The sequence below is a fragment of the Wolffia australiana genome, chromosome 19 (assembly GCF_029677425.1).
Source record: "Wolffia australiana isolate 7733 chromosome 19, ASM2967742v1".
NCBI classification, from domain to species: Eukaryota; Viridiplantae; Streptophyta; class Magnoliopsida; order Alismatales; family Araceae; genus Wolffia; species Wolffia australiana.
Genome location: NC_135853.1, coordinates 9,843,037 through 9,868,112, shown reverse-complemented (window position 1 = coordinate 9,868,112; position 25,076 = coordinate 9,843,037). Strand labels below are relative to the sequence as shown.

General features: G+C 42.9%; 3 protein-coding genes across 3 annotated transcripts; 1 reads left to right on the top strand and 2 right to left on the bottom strand.

Annotated features, from left to right (window-relative positions):
* Positions 1 to 632: 632 nt before the first annotated feature.
* LOC144715757 (Protein phosphatase 2C family protein) lies at positions 633 to 6,294 on the top strand. Its single transcript, XM_078590732.1, has 4 exons — positions 633 to 1,151; positions 3,649 to 4,016; positions 5,130 to 5,366; positions 5,839 to 6,294. The coding sequence occupies exons 1-4, from the start codon at positions 845 to 847 to the stop codon at positions 6,049 to 6,051; spliced, it is 1,125 nt and encodes a 374-aa protein (XP_078446858.1). The 5' UTR covers positions 633 to 844; the 3' UTR covers positions 6,052 to 6,294.
* On the bottom strand, positions 6,219 to 21,141 carry LOC144715756 (MATE efflux family protein). Its single transcript, XM_078590731.1, has 15 exons — positions 20,922 to 21,141; positions 20,171 to 20,415; positions 19,293 to 19,402; positions 19,022 to 19,165; positions 18,788 to 18,912; positions 17,613 to 17,748; positions 17,080 to 17,176; positions 9,724 to 9,824; positions 8,740 to 8,903; positions 8,254 to 8,325; positions 8,052 to 8,168; positions 7,864 to 7,959; positions 6,876 to 6,997; positions 6,592 to 6,649; positions 6,219 to 6,396 (listed from the first exon to the last, which is right to left on the bottom strand). Exons 1-15 carry the CDS (start codon positions 21,045 to 21,047, stop codon positions 6,388 to 6,390), a joined length of 1,722 nt encoding a protein of 573 aa, XP_078446857.1. The 5' UTR covers positions 21,048 to 21,141; the 3' UTR covers positions 6,219 to 6,387.
* Positions 13,986 to 17,063, bottom strand: LOC144715758 (uncharacterized). The gene is made up of 2 exons (XM_078590733.1): positions 14,529 to 17,063; positions 13,986 to 14,169 (listed from the first exon to the last, which is right to left on the bottom strand). The coding sequence occupies exons 1-2, from the start codon at positions 15,544 to 15,546 to the stop codon at positions 14,147 to 14,149; spliced, it is 1,041 nt and encodes a 346-aa protein (XP_078446859.1). The 5' UTR covers positions 15,547 to 17,063; the 3' UTR covers positions 13,986 to 14,146.
* Positions 21,142 to 25,076: the final 3,935 nt, after the last annotated feature.

The following is a 25,076-nucleotide window of genomic DNA, read 5'->3' as shown; positions in this document are numbered from 1 at the left end:
AAAGAGAAGTGTATCTTTTATAAGAACGAAAACTAGAGGGTAAAAAACAATACAAACAAATAATTATTTAGGGCTCGAGACAAATAAACTTCTTAATTACTTGGGGTTCGAAACAAATAAAAATCTTCCAGGAGAATATCGACATCGTGAGCCCGTACAAAAAAATAACTATTTGGGGTTCGAAACAAATAAACACCATACAGAATATTATCGACGTTGCGGGAAAAAGCAATACAAAATTATTATTAGGTGTGCGAAACAAATAAACTTCTCACAAGAGATTATCTACAAAAACATAATTATCGTGAGAAAACCCGTACAAAAAAATCTCTTAGGAGAATATCGAATCGTGAGAAAAACCCTTACAAAAAAATAATTATTTGGTGTTCGAAACAAATAGAAATCTTACAGAAGCATATCGTGAGAAAAACCCGTACAAAAAAATAATTATTTGGTGTTCGAAACAAATAGAAATCTTACAGGAGAATATCGACATGGTGGGAAATTTTCCTACAGAAAAATAACTATTTGTGGTCCGAAAAATCTTACAGGAGAATATCGACATTGTGGGAAAAAGCAGGGGGCAATGAGGAATTATTCGCACTAGTTACGGCCCCGCTAACTGTTCCCCCGACACGCATAATCGTCTCGACGGGCGGAGCGCCGCCGCCGGAGAAGAGCAGCGGCGACGACCACGGCGGTGGCCTATCGGCAATCTCCGCCGTTGGATCTAGGGTTCGGGGCGGCCGAGCGGCGATCTCCGGCGTTGGATCTAGGGTTCGGGGCGGGAGAGCGGCGATCTCCGCCGTTGGATCTAGGGTTCGGGGCGGGCGCGAGATGTGGGATGATCGTGGCGGCCTTGATGAGACTGTTGTCGCTCTGCTGGCGGAGTCCGGTGGGAGCGACCAACGGCGGGGATGTTAGCAGCGCGGCGGGAAGGGAGGAGATCGACGGCCTTCTTCGCTTCCGCGATGTGGGCAAGTACGGGTTCGGCGACTTCTCCATGGCCGTCGTGCAAGGGAACCAGGTGCTCGAGGACCAGTGCCGGATCGAGTCTGGCCCGTTTGGGGCGTTTGTTGGGGTTTACGACGGCCATGGCGGCCCCGAGGCCGCGCGCTACGCCTGCGACCATCTTCACGCCAATTTCCGAGGTCTGGTGCTCGAATTCCGGCTTTGCATGGAGAAATTTCTGGGTTTTTTTATTGGTCGTCGCTCTGATTTGCTCTCGCCCTTTGATTTTTGGTCTTATCCGTTCAATTGTAGTTTATCCGATTGATATTCCTCGCATTTCTTTGTTTCTCATCAAGTTTGGAAAATTTTGATCCCATTATTTGGAGGAATTGATAACATTCTGATCAAGTTTGGAAATTTTCTCTTCATTCGCATAATTTGGAGTTTTCCTTGAGCATTGTTCTGATTTGCTCTGGCTCTTTGGTTTTTGCTCTTATCTGTTCAATTGTAGTTTATCCGATTGATATTTATCGCATTTCTCTGTTTCTCATCAAGTTTGGAAAAAAAATTTGATCCCATTATTTGGAGGAATTGATAACATTCTGGTCAAGTTTGGAAATTTTCTCTTCATTCCCATGATTCAGAGTTTTTCCTTGATCATTGCTCTGATTTTTCCTTCGCTCTTTTGTTTTTACTCTTCTCTGTTCAATTGTAATTTATCCGATTGATCTTGATCGCATTTCTCTATTTCCCATCAAGTTTGGAAATTTTTATCTTTTGCCATAGTTTGGGGGAATTTGTAACATTCTGATCAAGTTTGGAAATTTTCCCTTCGTTGCCATATTTCGGAGTTTTCTTTGATCATTGCTCTGATTTGTCCTTCGCTCTTTGGTTTTTGGTCTCACCTGTTCAACTTTTCTTTCGGATCAAGTTTGGAAAATTTTCTCTTCATTCCCATAATTTGGAAGAATTGATAACATTCTGATCAAGTTTGGAAATTTTCTCTTCATTCCCACGATTCAGAGCTTGATCATTGCTCTGACTTTTGGTCCTTCGCTCTTTGGTTTTTGGTCTTTTCTGTTCAACGGTTTTTCATCCGATTGATATTTATCGCATTTCTCTGTTTCTCATCAAGTTTGGAATTTTTTCTCTTCATTCTCATAATTTGGAGGAATTGATAACATCCTGATCAATATGAAAGAAATCGGTGTGGTAGAAACGTGTGCTTAAAATAATTATTCAAGAGAAATGTCTGATGAAGACTGGAAAATTTTCTCTTCATTCTCATAATTCGGAGTTTTTCCTTGATAATTGCCCTGATTTGCTCTCGTTCTTTGATTTTTCCTCTTATATGTTCAACTATTTTTTATCCGAAGAATATTTATCGCATTTCTCTGTTTTTGATCAAGTTTGGAAATTTTTCTCTTCGTTCCATTATTTGGAGGAATTGACAACATTCTGATATAGTTTGGAAAATTGTTCTTTTCATTCCCACGATTCAGAGTTTTTCCTTGATCATTGCTCTGATTTGCTCTCGTTGTTTGATTTTTGCTCTTATCTGTTCTACTGCTCTTTCTGCGAATGATCTTTCTCTCTGTGTCTGATCAAGTTTGGATTTTTTTCTCTTCGTTCCCATAATTTGGAGGACTTCACAATATTCCCATGATTCGCAGTTTTTCCTTGACCATTGCTCTAATTTTAATTCGATTTTCTCTTTGATTTTTGCTCTAATATATTCAACTGTTCTTCCTGCGAATGATCTTTATCGCATTTCTCTGTTTCTCATCAAGTTTGGATTTTTTTATCTTCATTCGCATAATTTGACAACATCCCGATCAATATGACAGAAATCAGTGTGCTAGAAATGCCTACTTAAAATAGTTATTTATGAGAAATGTTTGATCAAGTTTGGAAAAATTTTCTCGTCGTTCCCATAATTAGGAGGAATTGACAAGATTCCGAAATAGTTTGGAAAATTCTCTTACATTCACGCAATTCACAGATTTTCATTGATCCTTGTTCTGATTTGCTCTCGCTTTGCTCTTTGATTGTTGCTCTTATATGTTCAACTGTTCTTTCTGCAAATGATATTTATCACGCTTTTTCAAAAAAAATATGATCTTTTATCACATTTCTCAACATTCTGATCAAGTTTGGAAATTTTTTGTTTATGTGTCTCAACATGGTTTTCATTCCCATAATTGAGAACCATTCTGGCGGACTTTAGCATGTAGATGAATTCATACTAGAGCAACTTGAAATAGTAAGGTCTGAAGAAATAAGATTGCCATAATTTTTAATTTTTTGGAATTTTGAGTTCTCACATATCGCATTATCTATTCAAAGGAGTGATCAAGTAGGGAAAATTTTCTTTCGCAGATGGGAAATTTACAGGAAAACTCATACTAGAATTAGAATGCCTGCTTGAAATTGTTATGTAAGAAAAATGTCGGAAGAAATAATTTTGCCAAAATAATTGTTCTTCTGATGTCGTTGGGTTTGTCACATTTCTCTTTTTTCAAGTACTTGGTCGCACTAAAGGAATAGTGATGGTATCAATTTCGATCAAGATCAAAGTAAAAGTATTGCCAATCATGTCAAATTAAGTTTCAACATTTCATCAAAACTCGAGGAAATGAATTCATCTACATGTTAAAGTGCATGAACTATATTCATGAAAAGTTTGGAAATTGGCAGATATTTGTTCTGGAGCGGAGGGTGTGACACCGGAAAGTATCGAGAGGGCGTTTCTGCAAACTGAAGAAGGATATACTTCGCTTGTTTCTAAGATGTGGGGGACTCGGCCGAATCTGGCAACTCAAGGCTCGTGCTGTCTCGTCGGGATCGTCTCTCGTCAAACGCTTTACGTAGCCAATCTTGGGGATTCTCGCGTAGTTATGGGGAAAAAAGTGGGCAACACTGGCGAGATCGCCGCCGTGCAACTCTCGACGGAGCACAACGTTAACATTGAAGCTGCAAGACAAGATATCAGAGCACAGCATCCAAATGATCCACAAATAGTCGTGCTCAAACATGGCATGTGGAGGGTTAAAGGCATTATTCAGGTACCCACTTGCTCTCATCCACTCTTTTAGTTTAAAAGAATGCCACTTACTCTTACTGTTATTTATATATATGATTTTTTCTATCCAAATCAAATTTGTTTGATTTGATTTGGATAGATAAGTATAATACATTACTGCACTCAACTAAGAGAATGATTTCTTTGTATTGCACAAGTTTTCGGAATAGTCTTGGAAAACTCTTTTTTATGGTAAAAAACCTTTTATCTCAGTTATTTGGCGAGAAAAATAAGAAAAAGTATCATCGTTAGAACCATTATTCTTGCTGACCCTTGATGAACTGATCAGATTAACCAACCAAATAATACAGAATCATTAATTTTTGGTTGATCTTCCTAGATTTCTTCTATAAGTGAAATTCGACGGAAATTTTAGTGTAATTCTATGTATAGAGCAGACTCCTCAGGAACTAAATCATAGCACACTCTGGATTAGTCCCTGCCTGAGCCTAACGTAGCTTTTGTGATTTCTGTAAAAAAGATTCATCCACGCCAAATTACAGAAAGGCGTGTTTTAATACTTATCTCGGCAGTTCTATCGTTTGGAGTAATTGTGTATTTACTCCAATCCATTTGCTTACCTGAATAACTAAAGAGCCGTGGCAAAAGATTACTGATCCATTTTCTCAAGATTTTCTATTTCAATCTTGCCTGATTGAAATTGAAAAATATGAGAACTCAATGTTTTTGGCTTGCTTGCTTGAATGGAAAACTCGCCAAATTAAGATCCAGGAAACCTCTACATACAAACAGAAGGTTTACTTTCTGTTTCAATACAAATTCTGCCAAGAAGGAAAATTATGGAAGTACTCTTCAACGAAAATCATCTGGCTAACAGTAGGTTCCCGAAAAGGAATAAAATGAGTAAATTTAATGAGGGCAATCTTCTACCCCAAACTGGAATAAGGTTCTTCTATATGTAATCTGAAATAGAAAGAGGCTGAAGGGAAGAATTCTAGTGGAAGAGGGAAAAAAATCTTAGCAGCTCAATTTATAAGGAAAAATTTATAGTTTTGCATTACTTTTGTAGAATGCATAAATGATTTCCTGTTTTGAATTTGAGCTGAGAATTTTGTTTGGGCTTTGGGCGTCGCAGGTTTCGAGAGCCCTGGGGGACGCATATCTAAAGCACGAGGAGTTCAACAGGGAGCCGATCGACCCCAAGTTCAGGATTTCGGGCCACATGGACATGCCCATCCTGTCTTCCAGGCCCACTATCACTTCCCACCCGCTCCAGAAGAATGACTCTTTCCTCATTTTCGCCTCCGACGGCCTCTGGGAGCATCTCACCAACGAGCAGGCCGTCGATATCGTCCATCGTCACTCTCCCGTCGTGAGTTTCCCTTCTCTTTTCTCCCTTCAACACTCTCATGCCAAGTACGGCTCGAGGTCGGACGACGATCCGTCATCCATTCCGTCCTTTACCGTCATCAGTTACCTGTCCTGACCTCAGATTATAGAATGGAACAAAAGCTTTTAGACCTTCTGTTCCATTCCGTCCCGTTGTCAGGTGCTGGTGATTAGATTTACTCTAGGTTTACAACTGTCCTCCGTCCGTTCCGTCCAGCAACTCTGACGGAATCGGAACGAAACTACAGACAGTGTGATGGATGACTGACAGAAATGTCATTTCATCGTCTATCCCTGAGCCTTAATGCCGACCCCACCGAGAACCAAAAAAAACTGGAAAATTAGTTAGAAAATCAAAAGGAAAAAGACGGAAACGGCCTCAGACATTGACTTGTGGCGTTGACTTTTCCGTGGTTTGACGGGGGGAGTATATTTTTCTAATTTTTGGGTGGCAGGGGAGTGCAAGGAGGCTGATGAAGGCGGCGCTGCAGGAGGCAGCCCGAAAAAGGGAAATGAGGTACAGCGACTTGCGGTGGATTGACCGCAAAGTGCGCCGCCATTTCCACGACGACATTACCGTCATCGTTTTGTTCCTAAACCATGCTCTTCTCGCCGGACGAGGGCCCATCGGGCCCCCTCTCTCTATCAGAAGCGCCCTCGAGCATTGACTCGCGGTGTTGACACGTCAACTACTGACCCGGCAACGTTCCGTGTTTGACTCCGGCGTTGACTTGTCAACCATTGGCCTAGCCTTGTTCCGTGTTTGACTCCAGGTCGTTTTTTCCTCGCCCCACCCTTTTCTTCTGATTCTAAAATTTTAGAATTTCACCTGATGTTCTACTGTACCATCCCATCTTTTACTAAAAATAAAATTCAAGCTGAGACAGACGTGGAATCATTATTGGGCTAAAGGAAGTTTTGTAATACCGGTAATGATTTTTTATGGGATATTCCCTGAAAACACTTTGCTGATCAAGAAATTGCTCTCCCGGGTTGAAGCTCCATCATGCAGCCTGAAATATATAAATTCAAACGGCTCTTCAGAAATTTGTAATATTATCTTGCCAACTTTACCGTCAAGTTCATAAAAAATTTGAATCGCTCGGTGAAAGATATATATATTTTTTAAAATATGCGTTGAAAGATGTGAATCCCTACTTCAATTAAGTTCAGGATAAGAAGCACTGAAGATAAATAAATTTACTGACCTTTGGGCAGGGCACGCCCTCTTGTAGGAAGCTCCATGGACCCCTCCTCCATCGCAGTCTATACCGGAGCACAATAAACGAAATTCATCATTAACGAATAAATTCCAATTACTGAATAACAAATGAATAAACATTTGCAGTCTAAACCAGAGGAAAAGAAACAGAATTAAATATAAATGAATGAAATTGGAAGTATTGAAATACAATACCGCCCAACTTGAATTGACGTTTTGGAAGGATTTTTTTTTAGACTAATCAAAGATAAGAAGTCAATAGGCGCGTACCTGATAAAACCTGCGGCTGTTCTTAAGCTCATGAAGAGCGTCAACCCAAGCCACACCCCTCGGAGGCCAAATATTGAAGGGGCATAAAGCAAAGCCAAACATGATATTACCCCAATCACCATCTGCGCAAATGTTATACACAAAGTATAGATTAGAGAATATAGTTCAGGGACGCGGACAGGACGATCTTTTCGTCCCGGACAAAAAAATCGTCCCGTCTGAGGATACAGACGAATTTCAGGACGAAAATTTGTCCCAGGGACCACCGGACGGGACGGTTTTTGTCCCGTGGGATGAAAAAACCGTCCGTCCCGAGGCCTCAGACGATGGACGGACTGATGTGCACGAAAAACCGCCGGATTCACATCCGACAGTTGAGATCTCGCCACGTGGTCTCGCTATGACAATTTGCATTAAGGTCCTTGTATTTTTTTGCACGTGCAAACGGACGCCGCTCAGAATTAATTGTACATATGTCCATTTGCATTCTCTCTCCTCCATATTTCCCTTAAAATACTTGAAAAAATCTATATTAATACACTAAAAATATAAAATGGGTTTTTTTTCTTCCGGGACAAGTTTCGGGACGAAAATTCGTCCCGGGAGAACTGGAGGGGACGAAAAATGGTCCCGAAATTATTGGACGGGACGGTTTTTTCGTCGGTGGACGAAAACCGTCCCGTCCTTCGTCCTTGAGCTAACATCGAACGTAGGGGGACGAAATTCGTCCCGTCCCATCCTTCGTCCACGTCCGGGACGATCCGGAACTATATTAGAGAAATCATTAAATAAGTGCATCAAAATAAATATCAACAGATACAGATGGGACAAGCATGTCGCCAGCCTACCAGAGCACTATTATTGTCTTTATCTTATCTCTGTCAGCAGCCAATACAATATATGATTCTAAATTTGTGAACTATGAGATATTGTAAATGAATAATTGATGAGAGATAAAATATGAAAGAGCCTTTCGGCGATTCTTTACCATGGACAAGGCTGCATATGAGAAGTCAGAGATCCCAAAGTGAAGTCCGTCGAAGATAAAAGCCAGAGCATTGATTGGCTGACTTGAGCTGACAAACTGAAGAATTTTTATTTTCCAATACTGACGTCAGATGGAGCGAAATAAAAAATGATCAAGAAAAGAGGGGGGGCATTCGAGCAAAGTCTTACAAACAATCCCGAATAAGCAATTCGCAACACTTCAACGTCAGTTGTGAATAATCTGGCGATTGAATGAAATGATGCTCCAAGGACGACGGCTAACCCGAGTCCAGAAAGAACTCCGGTCTACGTAAATAAATGAGAATTCAGACACTTTTGATCGAGGGGGATACGAAGTTCTATATCGGCAAAGATGATCGTTGAACCTTACTTTTAGCACAAAGGAAGCAATTCCCTTCACCCTTTCATAGTCGAATTTGGCGAATGAGCTGGCAATCATTGCCTAAAAATGAGGACAATACCGTTTAATCAGTCGAGACAACCCAAAGAGACTTTAGGATAAATAACACGTACAATGCCTACTATCCAGTGATTCTACCAGGGAAAATAAACCTCGAATAAAGACGAGCTCATAAAGTATAGTAAAGCGAGAAATTCCCATCACCGGCTGCTCAAATATAATAAGACCTACAAGTATCTGATTTACTCATAAAACATTGCTCATGTATTTTTAATGTTATTTACTGCACTATTCTAATGCAAATTTAAGTAATAAGACAAATGTGTTCGTCTATTAAACCAAGTATATCATACATCTTTGCATTTGTTTTTAGTTCATAATGTACAACGTTACATTTTGGCTTGAATATGAGTGCAAGTTAGTTTCATGTTCCTGGGATTTTGTTGGGGAGGGTACCTGAGCAGATAAAGCCAAAGCATCAGAAAGGAGTGATACAGCCAGCCACACTTGGAGACAAATCTGGTGAGCAGCCATAGCCATTGGACCCTGGCGAGCCGCCATAGACGTGGCCAGAGTCATTGTAAATAAAACGGACAGAGTTCGTCCAAGAAGAAGTCCGCCTAGGGCAAATCAATATTAGGTGATATTATATGTAATAAGAATACTTTCCCGAGAATAACGGTGTTGAAATTGTTGGATTCATGCGCTTACCAACTGTGCTAAAAGCCATAGCTGATAGCAAGGGAGCTACTTTTTATCTTTAAGTATGACGTTGTTCTTCAACACTTCCCTACAACACATGCCGTTAGCCCATTTATGGCCCCAGCATGGAGTGTGTTGCTTCTGGGATTTGAACCTGCCACTTGGCTCTGATGCCATGTTAGATTCAGGTGCTTAACAACTGTGATAAAAACTATAGCTTTTATCCCACATGGTATCAGAGCCAGGAGGCAGGTTCAAATTAACAGTGGCACATGTTGTGAGGGACTGTTGAAGAACAACATCATGCTTAAAGATGAAAAGTAGCGCCCTTGCTATCAGCTACATCATTTAGAGCAGTCGATAAATGCTTGAATCCAACAGAAATCATTGTTGAACCCCTTATGCAGAAGGAAAATAGTTAATTTTGAATTGTATCTATTCGGGAGTGATTTTTATTGCCAAAAACAGTAAGCCCAAGGAAATTGTTGACCAAGGAGCTAAGTAAACTTTGTAGATCTTAGACCAAGTGGATGAAATAAAAGAAATCCCACCCTCCTCCCAAACTGAAGATGTCATTGACATTATACATGGCCAGAGTTATGGACAGGGGGAGTAAAAGAATTTAGGCTCGTTAAACTCATACATAGAATCAAAGAATAATATTTTCAGGTGACGTGAAACCTCACTAGATGGGTCAAATTTTCATATTAGCGCACAAACGGTATTATGAAAACTAACCAGACTTCAGGTATCCGCTAAAGTCAAGCTCCACACTTTTAGGTGGAAGAAGAACCGTTCTCCTGCTGAGACGCCAGAGAAGTAAGAATGTGGCAATGTACCTGAAGAAACACAAGAGAATATATGATCATGAGTGCATAAATATACCGGATAAAGGAACAAAAAAAATATTTAATGTTAAGAGTCAAAAAGAACATCCATCTCATTTAGTTTTTTTCTTTCATCCCGTTCTATCACATTTCACCGTTGTGATATTGGGTGCCAAAGAACCCAATATTGTAAGTTGAATAGAGATCAAATGCCTCTTAGGGCTTTACAAGAGTATTTTTCCCTTCAGAAAACTAAACGTGTCTTTCTTCCTCTCTTCTCTATTCCTCCTATCAACACCTGCCTTGTCCTGCATCTCTAATCGTCTGTTGTCTGAGAAGTATTTTTGCTGTATCTCTAAGACTGTTACTGTTTGATATTGCCAGAGAGAAGAACACCTGCTGCATCAACAATCTCGGCCTGCATTATTTACAACTCCAACATTTAATAAAAACTATAAACCAAAAAAATATCTACTCATGGTCCCAGGTCAATTGTGCAGGTTGCCTGTTGTCCAAATGGCAATGTCATGGTAGAGGCAAATATTGTTTTACGACTCTTCCCTGGGCGTACATGAAGAGGAAGAAGCACACGAAGCCCACACGTGCTGGTTCAAGAGGGAATTGACTTCTATAAATAAGAGGGGAGGACAACAATCTGGCGACACTTCTTGGATTTCATTTGCTGAGGTGACAAGAAGAGGGCGTTCAGAGATCCTCCCCCTTTCCCAGAGGCTGCGTAGGGACATCCTCCCCTTTCCTAGATGATGCAGGAGATCCTCCTGCTCTTGGCGAAGCTAATGCCCTCATCAAAGCCTCATCAAAGCCTGGTTATTAGAATCAATGCATCCATATATTGACCACCCTTAATTACGAGTTCCCATAGCTTGAGAATTATGGGATTGGGTGCATAAGATGCACTATAAGCACAACAAAAAATCCCATATCTCTGTTCTGATCCTTAAATCATTTACCCTGTTACAGGGCACGCCAACTATGTTTGAATATACTTTCCCCTGAGAAGCTATTAGACCACTATTGTCTCATTCAGAATCTCAAGTCTCATTCAGAATCTCAAGTCACTACAAGAGTCACCAGTACGTTCCCACAGCTTCTAATCTTATACTGTAAACCCTAGAGGGTCTGGGGGAGAAGAGAGGTTGAAGGAGAATAGAATGTAATGACATAATGAATGAGAGTTACAAGAGGGGTATATATACCCTTAAGAGATAGAAAAGAGAATAGGGAATAGGGCTAATGGGCTTATAGAACAGGGCCCATTAGCCCATAGAGGACATGTCTCACTAACAGCCCCCCGCAAGCGAAGTGTGGATATCGTCCATACCGAGCTTGGATACTGCACGCTGCAAGAGAGGCCTGGATAGGCCCTTGGTAAGCACATCAGCAGCTTGATCAGAGGAAACAACAAAATCAAGGTCAAAGATGCCCTCGTCAACCCGCTCCTTGAAGAAGTAGCGGTCACGTTCCATGTGCTTGATCTTTCCCTGCTGGCCCGGATTCTTGGCCAGTGCAATTGCCGACTTGTTGTCACAGAAGAAGTGAATCGGGCCGGCATACTCAACCCGTAGGTCATGGAGTATCCCATAGATCCACTGAGCCTCCGAGGCCCCATCAGCAAGCGCTCGGTACTCGGCTTCGGCACTAGAGCGGGACACTTTGTCCTGCTTGCTGCTTTTCCAACTAACCAGGCTGCCGAGACGAAGGTGCAGTACCCGGTCGTGGGCGATAATCAACAAGGGACCCCGAAGTCTGCATCGGTGTAGACCTTCACCGTCGGTCCGAGCTGCAAGGAAAGAGTACACCCTTCCTGGACAGCCCTTCAGATACGCAAGTACCCGGTGACCGCCTGGCGATGAATGGCGTGTGGATCATGCATGAACTGGCTCAGGAGGTTGACGGCGGCTGATGTCGGGCAGTGTGCGTCAAGTAGATCAATTTTCCCACAATCTGCTGGTACTCATAGTGATCCACTGGAGGCGAGTCCTCCCCTTCCCCAATTTTACGTTAGGGTCGAGGAGTGCTGGCTGGCGCACTCCGTCATGCCGGTCAAAGTCAACAAGTCCATGCAGTACTTCTGCTGGGAGACGAAGATACCCGAGGAGTAAGCAACTTCAAGGCCAAGGAAGTACCGAAGTTGGCCCAAGGCCTTGATCTCGAACTCCTTAGCCAAAGCGGCAGCAAGACGTGTAGTTTCGACCATATCAGACCCCGTCAGCAGCATATCATCCACATAGACAGCAAGAATGGAGACACCACCGGACGAATGCCGGAAAAACAGGGTGGCATCCCCATTACTCTGGGTGTATCCCTCAGCCTTCATGACAGAGGCGAAGCGACCGAACCACATCCGTGGGGACTGTTTCAGTCCATAGATAGACTTACGCAGTCGACAGACGGTGCCCGGCGGGCCGAGAGGATAGCCCGGAGGCTGCTGCATGTAGACCTCCTCAGTCAGATCCCCGTGCAGGAAGGCGTTCTTCACATCGAACTGTCGAATTACCCACTGGAAGTGAGCCGCCAATGCCAAGAGAAGACGGATAGTCTCCATCTTCGCCACCGGAGAAAAGGTCTCGAAGTAGTCGACGCCATAAGCTTGGGTGAACCCCCGAGCCACAAGTCGAGATTTGTGACGCTCGAGTGTCCCATCTGCATGGTGCTTCTTAGCGTGGACCCACTTGCACCCCACCGCCTTCTTTCCAGGAGGAAGAGGGACGATATCCCAGGTACGATTCTTGAGCAAGGACTGCATCTCCTCGTCCATCGCCGCTTTCCAATGAGGAGAAGCGATAGCATCGGTGATGCGGCGAGGGATGGGATCCGATTCGATGCGGGAAAGAAACAGCCGGTAGGGGGTACTCAGCCGTGCGAGAGATACATAATGAGACATGGGATAAAGGGGAGTGCGGGTGCACTTGCGAACCCCTTTGCGAAGGGCGATGGGCCAGCCAAGATGATCATCGTTGCCATCGGAGGAAGGAGGTCCATCGCCGGAAGAAGAGGGAGCGGAAGCATGAGTAGGAGGAAAATCAGGAGAACAGTCATGAAAAGAATCCTCGTCGGGAGTCGGCAATGACTCGCCGAGAGGAGAGGAAGTGTCAACCATCGGAGAGGAAGAGGCCTCAGGAGGAGACCAAGAGGGAGCGACATCGAAGTCGGGAATAGGAGGTGCTGGAAGAACCTCAAGAGATGACGAAGAGGGGATTGGAGGGTCAAAGGAAGATAGATCATGAGACGATGACACGGTCGGAGCAGTGGGCTCCGCGGACGGAACCGGTTCCAAGTGGGGAACCGAAGGATCCTCATCCAACGGAAGGCGGGGTGATGAAGAATAATCTCCAAAGTAGGGCTCGTACTCGGCAAAGGTAACATTCGCCGAAACGAAGAACCGCCTGGAAGGCGGATGATAGCACCGGTACCCTTTTTGGAGAGTCGAGTACCCCACAAACACACACCGTAGAGCTTTAGCATCCAGCTTCGTCAAGGTCGGTGAAGTATCGTGGACGTACGCCGTGCATCCGAATACCCGTGGAAGAAGGCCGGTCTTCAATGGAACCCCCGGGAACGCCGCACCGAGACGGTCAAGAGGCGTAGCAAAGTCGAGGGATTGGGATGGGAGGCGATTGATGAGATGGGTGCTCGTCAAAATCGCCTCACCCCAATATGTCCACGGAACCGTATAATTCTCCAAGAGTGTCCGAGCGGTCGAGGTCACATAGCCGATCCGCCTTTCTGCCATACCGTTCTGCTCCGGTGTAGCAACACATGAGGACTCATGCAAGATCCCTCTTTCCGCAAAGAACGCATCGAGGTCGGCATTGAAGAAGTCACGAGCATTGTCCGACCGGAAGCGCTGAATGCCACGGCCAAACTAGGTCTGGATCATGGCACAAAAATGTCGGACAGACCCTGACACATCGGACTTGGCCCGAAGTAGATACGGCCACATGCACCGGGTGGCCTCGTCAACAAAAATCAGAAAGTACCGATGACCCTGCAGGCTCGGTTTGGGGGCCGGTCCCCAGACATCGCTGTGAATGCGGAGGAGTGGCGTCGAGGTATGAGACTGAGATGAGGGAAAAGATGACCGGCGGTGTTTAGCCAACTGACAAGCCTCACACACAATAGTCTTCGGGTCCAAACCCACAAACAAAGTCGGAAACAAACGCTTTAAAATAGCAAATGACGGATGCCCGAGGCGCTGATGCGTCAGATGTAGTCGACCCCTCCGCTGCTCATCGGCCGGCCGAAGACTGGGCTGCACCCGGAAGCACTGCGAGGTCCCCCCATCGTCCAGCAGCAGCAACCCGTGCTCGCGTCTAATCGGTGTAGTTCTCCCCACCTTGTTAGACAGAGACATTCCGTCAGGTGTCAGGTGAAAAGAACAAGACACAGAATCAACAAGACGCTGAGGGGACATCAAAATGGCTCGCAGCAACGGAACATGCAGAACCCCTTGAACCACTCCCAGACCATCGATGTAGACTGCCCCAATACCCGCCACGGGAAGACGTCCACCACCCGCAGTAAGAACAGTGCGGCCCCCACCATGTCGCTCGTACGAGACAAACCGGTGGTTGAAGGGGGTCATATGTTCCGTTGCCCCCGAGTCAATTACCCAAGTCGTCTCCGCAACCAGGGGAGCCGTAAAGGCGGTATGACCACAGTACCACTCCGTAGTGGGTAGGGTAGAGCACGCACCAAAGAAAGACGAGGAGGGCACCGAGGTGGATGTCTGAAGAGCAGAGAGCTGGGACGTGAGCCGAGCAAGCTCGGCCTGCACACGGTCAAACTGTTCTGCCGTAACATGCTGAGAAGCGCCGGAAGTAGACTGAGCAAGCAAAGCCGACTCTTTCTTCTTCTTCTTCTTCTGTTCAGCGAAGTACTTCTTCCGACAGCGGGATTCCACATGACCAATCTTGCTGCAGTAGGAACAGACCGGGGCAGCGCCTTCCTGGGTCGATGCAGGGATGGAGGAGGGCCGAGAGAGGAGGGCCGTCGAGTCCCGTGGATCCTCGGAAGCTTGACGGCCAAACTTCAGGATATGACTCTCCTCTTCTTGAAGCTCTTTCACCAGCTCGGAAATGGTGGGCAGACCCTCCGTGCGGTACATGGCAGCGCGTCGGATGTGCTCATATTCTCGATTCAGCCCCCTGATGAAGCCCAGCAAGCGAAGACGTAGCGTATGTTGATACATTAGGCTGGAGGTGTCCGGAGGGAGGTAGTGATCAACCTCATCCCAGATGCGTTTGTGGGCCAGGGCATACTCCATAATGGACATGGATCCCTGGCGGAGGGAATATGCCTGGTCCACTAAGTCAAGGAGACGCCAATTGTCCCCATCTTTGCCGCAAAAGAGGTTTGCTTGATCCCAAAAACCCTTGACCGTGGCCTGGTGAGGAAATGTGTCCGCAAACTCCGGAGTAAGGGTGTGAAGGCGAAGCCAATTTAAGATAAAGTGCTCCTCCGCATCCCAGGCAGCATAGTGAGGGTGGGAGGTCAAAAGAGCTGGAGCCGTGCAATGCTTGAAGAGTTGTCGAGCTCTCAGCGTAGACTCGACGAAGCGGCTCCATTTCAGAACATTGGGCCCGGAAAGACGCCCCGCGTCGGGTGGATGCGGTAGGGGATTAACCACTTTATGGGAAAGCGGTTTTTCGAGGAAGTCAGCGTCAGAGAATTCGTCGGCCGTGACGGTGGCAGCAGACTTGTCATCAGCCATGGCTTGGACAGACGGCTTCGACACACAGCAGACGGCTCACTGGGCAGTCGACGACACCAGATCTTCAGCAGAGCCGTGCAATGCTTGGGAACTGCTGAGTGTTAGTCTGTGCGCTGCGGGCGGCGCGGACGGCGGCCGGCGGGCTGCTAGCTGGGCAAACGGCGGCCTGCGGGCGTAATGCACAGCAGATGGGTGCACAGCAGAGGTCGGACGGCTGGCCGCGCGAACTGCTGTCTGCGGGCGGACGGCTGGGCGGACGGCTGCCTGTGGGCGGACGTCCGCGCGGACTGTTGCCTGCGCGGAAGTTGCGGCGCGCGGACTGCTGTCTGCGGGCGGACGGCCGCGCGGACTGTTGCCTGCGGGCGGACGGCCGCGCGGAAGCTGCGGCGCGCGGACTGCTGTCTGCGGGCGGCGGTCTGTGTGCGGCTAGGGCTGCACACAGGCTGGATGGCGAACACGACTAGAGTCGTGTACCCGGAGGATGATGTCAAGTCCTCCACTAGGATCAAGAGCTTGAGCTCTGATACCATGTAAACCCTAGAGGGTCTGGGGGAGAAGAGAGGTTGAAGGAGAATAGAATGTAATGACATAATGAATGAGAGTTACAAGAGGGGTATATATACCCTTAAGAGATAGAATAGAGAATAGGGAATAGGGCTAATGGGCTTATAGAACAGGGCCCATTAGCCCATAGAGGACATGTCTCACTAACATATACGACTGTCAAGAGTACCAATCCCATATCCATAAACATTCTACATCTTCTTTCCATTGACTCCCATGTGATTTTTGTGCCACTAATATAGTATATTTCTATCAAAATAAGGAAGAGGTAGATCATTCCCAGCTGATGTCAGACAAAATTGAAGAAAGGGTGAGACTAAAACTACGAGTCCCAATGATTCTCGACTGTTCCACAGCTCTCTTTTCCCATAATACCTGGTTACTTCCTTCCAAAATGCCAAAGGCAATCCTTTTCAAAATTGACTATAATTGGACTGGTACTTAGAAAAAGACTGACGCACAGTGACAAACCCCATAAAACACATCCTATAGATATTTACTCTGCCTACTTCTCTCAATATTATTTCCAAGCCATCAGGCCCACCATAGTCAAACGTGTCTTCCCGTTCACTATTCCCAAGTAGATATTCAATGCTAACCACAAATCCAGGGAATATGAAATTTAATCCCACGATCTGAACTTTCCAAGATAAAATCAACTTTCAGGAGTTGAAAACATTCGATTTCTACTCAGAATATGAAATACAAAAAAAAGACTAATTGAGGTGAAACTAACACTCATCAAGGCATAACTTTCCATCCTCTCAACAAGTAAAAGCACCTCAAATAAACAAAAGTTGAATAGAGCACGAATGAAGAGGAGATATATTATTTATTATATCAATCTCATTTTGAATTCAAAATAAGCGTAAAAAGAATTTATAAACTGGTATAGAGATCTCGTTTGAATTCTAAATAAGCGTCAATAAGATACTGAGATGGAATACAACTAAAAATTGAAGAGCATACTGAGATGCAACAGTGGCAAGTGCGGCCCCAGATACGCCCCAATGTAGAGAATACATTAATATTGGGAATAATACCGCAGCTGAAATGTTGCCCAAACCTGAAAATAAAATAAAGACATGAAGGTAACTGAGAAGTACGCCACAATGAATGGGCATCAGCTATTATCTCAAACAAACACCAACCAGGAAAGAAATTGCAGTCAGGTCTGCCCACAGTTCTGTACTCCGAATGCAGAATAAATTAACTGCTTTAAACTATAATTCACTGTTTATTTCAACCAAAGACTAAAGTATTCTGGAAATCTATGAGTACGTTGAGATTTAGAGGCAGAAGCACAATCGGAAATCCGACTCGAAAAAAAGTGTACTGAACAAACTATAACATGAAAGATATTGGGACCAATCTTTAGCCCCCAAAATACAACACAATCATTAAATGCCTCATTGTGGAAATCAGGTTTTTCCTCTGCGTCTTCAGTCACAACAAAAATATAGAGATAATAACGTTGAGTTTAAGAAACAAGCTAAACTAACCGACACAGAAAAGTGGTGTCTGCGTATCCTTGAATCCACGGAAGACACCTTGAATAGCCAGCGAAACAACATTAGCTGGCGCACCTAATGCTCTTAAACGAAGAAAATGTTGACTTGGCCCATGCATAGCGGAGGACTGTTTATGATGAAATTTCAAATAGGAAAATGTCAGAAGCATGAATATCAATAATATCTCCCAATATAAACAACACGGTGACGATTGAGTTTTTTCCCATCCCAGGTAAACTTCTTACAAGACGAAATCAATCATTATATCCATGGTTTGATACTTCAAAATATCTAAAATGGAAGAAACCCCATTGTGAATCATTCTTGAAGTTTCACAGAAGGAAATTTATATATATACTAGGAAAAAAGTTCCAATGAAAGCATCATAGAGCACAAGTGGCACATTGTTCTGATTCCCAACCTCTGACAGGGGTATTTCCGGAAAATACCCTTAGAATAGTTCATTTTGAATTACGTTGGCATCCCAGAAGGAGGGCAGACAAGAATTCAGTTGTTAATTTCGGCTGAAGATCCTCCCACTACGCAAAAGAGGCGATCTGGACCTGTTGTCACTTTTTTTTCTTTTAACACAGTCTCTAACTCATCTCTTACTCCTGTGAACATCTTCGATCAATATCCATAATAGAGAACCAAACAAGAAAAAGAAAAAGTCCATGGTTTCTCACCAGCATTCTCCAAAAAGCTATTTGATAGTGTTGAAGATACGAGCTAAAAGATGCAGGCATATCGGATTTATTCTCCAAGCTTATCGGGCCCTACTAGACTCCCTATCAGGCTCTATCGGGCCCACTATCGCCAGCTAACGGCTAGTCAAACTAGCCGTTAACTAGCCGTTAGGAAATAGCCATTAGACAGCTCTTTATAAACTCCAAAGAGTGTACATTGTAATGTTGTTGTCTTTTGAGTGAAATTAACTATCTTTCTTCTTTCATCCTGGTCACTCTCTCTCTCTCGCTGGATTCTCAAATTTATCAGATAGGATCACATTCAATTGTATCAGCATGTCATGCGATAACTACGATTTTTAACAAGAAAAGACGCATCTTAGCATGCAATGAAAATCAGAGTGTTTTGAGGAATGAATGAGTCCACAAAATTACATTAGATAACAAATTAGAATGGAAAAATCTATGGCTTATTCTTACAGGTGATATTCCCATTATGCCGAGGAAGGGTCCAGATGCCCAAAACAAGGCTAAGGCCTCAAAGGTGCCAATTGCAACAGCTAAGACTAGAGCGCTGGTAACAGAAGGAAGACTCTCTCTATCATCTGTAGAGTTGGACAGTTTATTGTCAGCACCTTTCATCTCTCATCTCTCTTGTATCTGCCGTGGCACAGAGAGACCAAAACATCTTCAAATAACATGATTTTGGACAACCTGAAGCTGAATTCCTGTCAGATCTTTTTGAGAGTTCCTCAGCTACAAATGAAGTGGTTATGCTCAAAAGGGGCACGTTGAAAAGCTTTGATATGATGTTGAAGATTGATACTGAAACTCCAGCAGAAGCCAATTCTAGTGCCCCTGTAAATAAAAATATATATATGAGAAGACAAATCATGAATGATGGGGTCGGATAGACAGGATTAATGTGAATATCCTTTCTGGAATACAATCTACCAAAGATAACATGAGAAGTTCGCTCAAATACCTAATCTACCAATATAAGCCGTTTCCATCAGCTGTGCTAGAGGATCAACTGCTTGTCCAAGCATCGCGGGTCCAGCAAGAAGGAAGAGCTCATGCCTAAAGTCTCCAGACCTGGATCAACAGAAGGATTTCCGATTCATTCTCTCAAATTGATGAAAAGAATCAGACAGGATCGCATCATCAGAAGTATCGTCACCTTAACATTCACCGAAAAGTGTTTTCAAGGAAATGCCGACAAATTTGAAGAAATCTTAAACAATATGCTTCTCATTATAGGAAACCTTTCTCCACTATTCAAGACATAACAGCTAGAAAAACCTCAACGTCCCATGCATTGTCCAAAATTTCTCAACATCAAAATTAAGCATGAAAGCCAAAACAAAAACAAGAAATATCTTGAAACGGTGCCTTAACAAATCAACTTTCATAAACTAGAAGAAATCCTCGGCGCAGAGCAGAAAAGTAAAATATTTGATTGACTAAGAGCATGGAAGTGGAAAAGAAAGAACCATGGAGCATGTTGTATTCAATAGTTTGTCGTGAGATATTTTATTGACAGACTAAGACGCCCTCTCAAACAGCCTTAGAACAGAAACTACAAGTCCAGCGTCACTGAGGAAGGCTCTTACTCCGGGTAAGTGATCTCTTATGTCCCGCACATTTCGACAAGGAATTTATGATAAGAGGTACCTTTAGGTAGCCTCTAAATATCTTAAATTATCTCACCTTCGGTATACAAGGAGGAATTCTGAATTTCGACAGCCAAAATTCAGAATTATTGCATGAAACTATAGATAAGATTAATTTCGTTTATCAAGGAAAATCAAGGAAAAAAAATTCCGTGGAGTTACTTTCTCTTTTGGATTAATTGCAACTTACTTGCCGACGGATTGAAGTTCCACCAAGCTCGTGGCACGATTACTGCGAGAAATGGCGTCATCCTGGTCTAAAACAAAACCTTCCAACTGCTCAGAATCTGAAAATGGAGTTGGCCTGTTGTCCTTGATGCAGTGTATGGACTTCTCGGAAGAATATTCCGACTCAAAACCCAGGCAACTCAAACCTCGCACGATAAGTGAAGCTGGACGGCGTGTTATGGAAATACGTCGCTTGATGCTTTTTCCCTGACAAAAATCGTAAAAATTAAAATCAATACATCTTGGATTGATGATATAGTGCTCATTTAGGAGGAAATAAGAACTGAAAACGCCATTGTCATTAATTAGAAGGCGGCTATACTCTTCCAGAAACAGGCGGAGGTACTTCTTACAAAAAGTATGGAAATTCCGACAATATCGCATCAATAATCGGATTAAGAATCGGATTTTTTTACGAACGCATCAAGAGAGAATTTAACCGTGAGTTCTTAGGCTACAAGAGAAAAAAGGCCGCGAACAAAATATATTATAAAAAGCATCAGGCACTAATCAGAACGAGACTACCAGTAAATCATTTAGCCATGAACTAATCAGAACGAGACTACCAGTAAATCATTTAAGCTGCTAGAGAAAGAAGCCTGCGGAAGAAAAAACTTTATAAAAAGTATCAGCCACTAATCAGAACGAGTACGAGTAAATCACTAATAGAAGATTAAAATAACAGAGATAGAGATGGAGAAAATGAGGATTACCTGGCATGGAAGAACACGGAAATGAGCTCGTCGCGAGGCGCTCCTAATCAGGCGACGAGCGCTTCCTTGAAATCTAATCGAGGCAGCCAATTCGGGGAGAGAATCGCACTTTGCGCTGCATTCCATCAGAGAAATCCGATAGCAGCGGAGGAGAAACGGTGAAGAAGATGAAACTCCGATGAAGTCGATCTCTTCTCCCCGTGTTATATAGGGCTTTTTTCCCGCCCCTTTCACTATCCCCCAACCGCCTCACCTCCCACGTGGATAATCCCAACGACTGGTGGGACCCGCGAGAGTATAGGGTTAATAGCATGAAATGTCCCAAACTTTTTCAAAAATCTGAGATATATCCCAAACTATTTTTTTGGCACGGCATATCCCAAACTCTCTAAGTAGACTTCGACATATCCCGTGGAATCCATCGTGGGTGCTAGGTGGATTTCCGGCCAGATTTAACCTGGGCGCAATCCACCTGGCATGCACGATGGATTCCACGTCATAACCGGGATTAACCCTTTTCTCTCTCTATCCTCGATCAAACCTAGTTGAGAGAGAGAGAGAGCAAGAGAGCGAGAGAGAGAGGCCTTCTAGAGAGAGAGAGGCATTCTAGAACGCCTCTCTCTCTAGAATGTCTCTCTCTCTAGGACGCTTCTCTCTCTTGCTCTCTCTCTCTAGAACGCCTCTCTCTCTCGCTCTCTCTCTCTCAACTAGGTTTGATCTAGGATAGAGAGAGAAAAGGGTTAATCCCGGTTATGACATGGAATCCATCGTGCCAGCCAGGTGGATTCCGCCCAGGTCAAAATCTGGCCGGAAATCCACCTGGCAGGCACGATGGATTCCACGTCATAACCAGGATATGTCGGAGTCTACTTGTAGAGTTTGGGATATACTGTGCCAAAAAAAATAGTTTGGGATATATCTCAGATTTTTTAAAAAGTTTGGGACATTTCGTGCTATCAACCCTTTAATGAATTAATTAACTGTCATACAATTCAAAGGAGAGAGAAACTCGGATGGATCAGGTCGCTCCAAATTGGAACGACAGTATATAATGATCTCGAAGGAATTTCAGGCTGAAATTTTGAATGTAGTTCCACATTTCTCTCATCTATCCATCCACCGTCATGGATCTATAAATAGAACCCCCTGTCATTGTAAAAAAACCCTTCTTTTTTTTCCTAATTACGATTAGCATGGTGATTTGCTCATTCAAAATCTCCTTGGTCTTGTACTCCAAGAGAAGGATTGAAGGAGGGGCATTCATATAAAGACAGGTGAAGAAAAAGCACCACTCGGCCTGCAAGGCACGCGACGACAATGTTAGTGTGATCTTCGTATTTTTTTGACCTATGTCTTCGTCCTTTTTCCTAGGTTATCATCATTGATAGCGTAGGTTTCCCCTCTCGCCCACACCACCTTCAACTCTATCGCTGGTCGGTGAGTACCTGCATCCATCTCCGTCGCACCAGCAATGGTAAAATTGTCATCACTCGCCCCTGCTCAACCGCTTGTAGGTGCGCATCCACTATTATATCTGATGCAATCAGCATAGTACCTCTTTCGTCCTCTGAACTCACATCCATCTCCGTCTACCATCGCCCAACAATCCCAAAGTGTCGGCTAAGGTATTTTATAATTACCATTAATTAGTAATTTTTTCTACTATAAAGTAGGTCATATTAAAATCCTCAAAATTATTCCATACAATCAGAATAAATTAGGTTAAATTGGATTAATATTTTATGACCTTCCTAACATTATTTTAATTTTATTTTCACTAGTTTGCTTTCGTTAAATTAGATTGGTTTCCTTAATTCGATATTACATTCTAAAAATAAGATAAATCAAAGATAAAAATTCACCTATTCAATACATGCTCTCAATGGATTCAGCCCTTACTCGCTCTATGTTTTTAAGGAAATTATAAATATTATTGTATAAATCAGAAGCCTTAAACATCATATTTAACCTTAATTTTTGGTTCATCACCAGATACAACCCAATTGGAGGGCTGTGCTCATAGACCAGACCGATCCAACCAGGCCCTTTAAGACACTAAAAATTTAGTGTTCATATGTTTGTAGGGGTAGAGTGAGCATAAATGTCCAAATTTTTGTGAAAAAGATTTGCATCGCCGTGGTGGATTTAACTCTTCTTCCATGAAGAATAAGATTGATCTTGAAGTTTTGGGAAGCTCTCTCATGTGTGCTATTAATTGGAATTATGGACAACAATGGGGGAATTTTCTCGTGGGGTGCAAAAAAAACCCCGCTAAACATAAATAAACTATTCAAATTTACAGAATCATTGTTACATTCCACCTCCATCGTAGGGGGAACCTATACTCTGAACTTATCAAGATTTTTTAAAAATGAACTCATATCTGCCCCGTGGAGAGATATCTGCATTACTCGCTTACAATTTGATCATGGAGTGATGATTGTTGTGTCTTCAACTTATCGACGAAGCGTCGACCTATGCATGCATGCCTTGTCTTCTTATGTTGAACTAACTCATAACCCCTGCCGATTTCAGACTTTTTTCATCAACACAAGTCAACTTTACCCCATATTTTCCCTCCCTGGTATGAATTAAATTAATAATTACAGAATTAAAATACAATAAGTATTGTTATCCAATAAGTCAGATAACATCGCAGTAAAATTCAAAAGAAAATTTAATAAAAAAGTAAACTTGTGCTACTGCATCGACCTAGCCAACTCACTGTTTATTGACATATAAGTTTATGATTTAAATAAGAATACCACCAATGGACAAGTCAGAAAGCATTGACTTTGACCTATCTGCTGACTTATAATGAATTGGGAAAGAAAAATGCCAATACAAATATTTGGTGTCAAAAGAGTTGATATCTCAATATGAATTTCCCTCTCCAAACTTAATGAAAGTAGCTCCATTGGCCTTTAAAAATGATTTATCTTCCTTCTTGAGTTTTAAAATTATAGATTTAGTTATACAATCTATAATCAGTTTAAAATTATAGATTTAGTTATACAATCTTCATAATATAATCAGTATTTTATAGGAATCTCTAAGTATAGTCCACTACAAAGAAAATTGCATAACCTCAATTTACACTGTTTTTTTTATCGGTTGATTAAATCAAACAACTATATGTATTTTTTTAATACTATCCATCTGCCACTGTTGTATTTTTTTTACTGAAAATACGTATGATTGCCATGAATAACTCTTGGCAAAAACTTTGAGAAATGAAGATGAATAAATATGTGGTTGCCATGAATAACTCTTGGCAAAAACTTTGAGAAACGAGGATGAATAAATATATGGTTGCCATGAATAACTCTTGGCAAAAACTTTGAGAAACGAGGATGAATAAATATATGGTGGGGGCCAGTTACTACTGGGCCGAGGAGATTGTGGGTTTACGGAGAGGTTGCCGTACGGTCTACGTCACGTCGGCGCGCTTCCCGCCACTCTCTCGCGTTGTGCGCCATTTCAAACGTACAAAGAAAGCCGACTCTTCTTCTTCCTCTTCAGAGACTTCTTCTTCATCTTCTTCAGAGTTTCCTTATTCTCCTTCAGAGACTTCTTCTTCTTCAAAGCCTTCGTCTTCTTCTTCTTCTTCAGAGACTTCTTCTTCTTCGGAGACTTCTTCTTCTTCAGAGACTTCTTCAGAGCCTTCGTTTTCTTCGTCTTCAGAGACTTCTTCTTCTTCTTCAGAGCCTTCGTTTTCTTCGTCTTCAGAGACTTCTTCTTCTTCTTCAGAGCCCTCTTCTTCTCATTCTTCTTCTTCTTTTTTTTCTTCTTCTTTTTCTTCTTCAGAGTCGTTTTCTTCTTCTTCCTCTTCAGAATCGTCTTTTTCTTCTTCTTCGTCTTCTTCTTCCTCTTTTTCTTCTTCTTTTTCTTCTTCTTCTTTTTCTTCTGTTTCTTCTTCTTCTTCTTCTTTTTCTTCCGTATCTTCTTCTTCTTCTTCTTCTTCTTCTTTTTATTCTTCTTCTTCAGAGTCGTTTTCTTCTTCTTCTTCTTCTTCTTTTTCTTCTTTTTCTTCTTCTTATTCTTCTTCTTCAGAGTCGTTTTCTTCTTCTTCTTCTTATTCTTCTTCAGAATCGTCTTTTTCTTCTTCTTCGTCTTCTTCTTCTTTTTCTTCTTCTTCTCTTTTTCTTCTTCTTC

Bases quoted from the DNA above. Each gene is read 5' to 3' on its own strand.
- LOC144715758 (XM_078590733.1), bottom strand. From the start codon at position 15,546: ATGGCTGATGACAAGTCTGCTGCCACCGTCACGGCCGACGAATTCTCT. The intron at 14,170-14,528 runs GTGCGTGCTCTA...CTGTCTAACAAG, and splicing joins GCCCTCCTCGTCTTTCTTTG to GTGGGGAGAACTACACCGAT.
- LOC144715757 (XM_078590732.1), top strand. From the start codon at position 845: ATGATCGTGGCGGCCTTGATGAGACTGTTGTCGCTCTGCTGGCGGAGT. The intron at 1,152-3,648 runs GTCTGGTGCTCG...GGAAATTGGCAG, and splicing joins TCTTCACGCCAATTTCCGAG to ATATTTGTTCTGGAGCGGAG. The intron at 5,367-5,838 runs GTGAGTTTCCCT...TTTGGGTGGCAG, and splicing joins TCCATCGTCACTCTCCCGTC to GGGAGTGCAAGGAGGCTGAT.
- LOC144715756 (XM_078590731.1), bottom strand. From the start codon at position 21,047: ATGGAATGCAGCGCAAAGTGCGATTCTCTCCCCGAATTGGCTGCCTCG. The intron at 19,166-19,292 runs GTATTTGAGCGA...TTTTATTTACAG, and splicing joins GGCTTATATTGGTAGATTAG to GGGCACTAGAATTGGCTTCT. The intron at 7,960-8,051 runs GTAAGACTTTGC...AAAATTCTTCAG, and splicing joins TTGCTTATTCGGGATTGTTT to TTTGTCAGCTCAAGTCAGCC.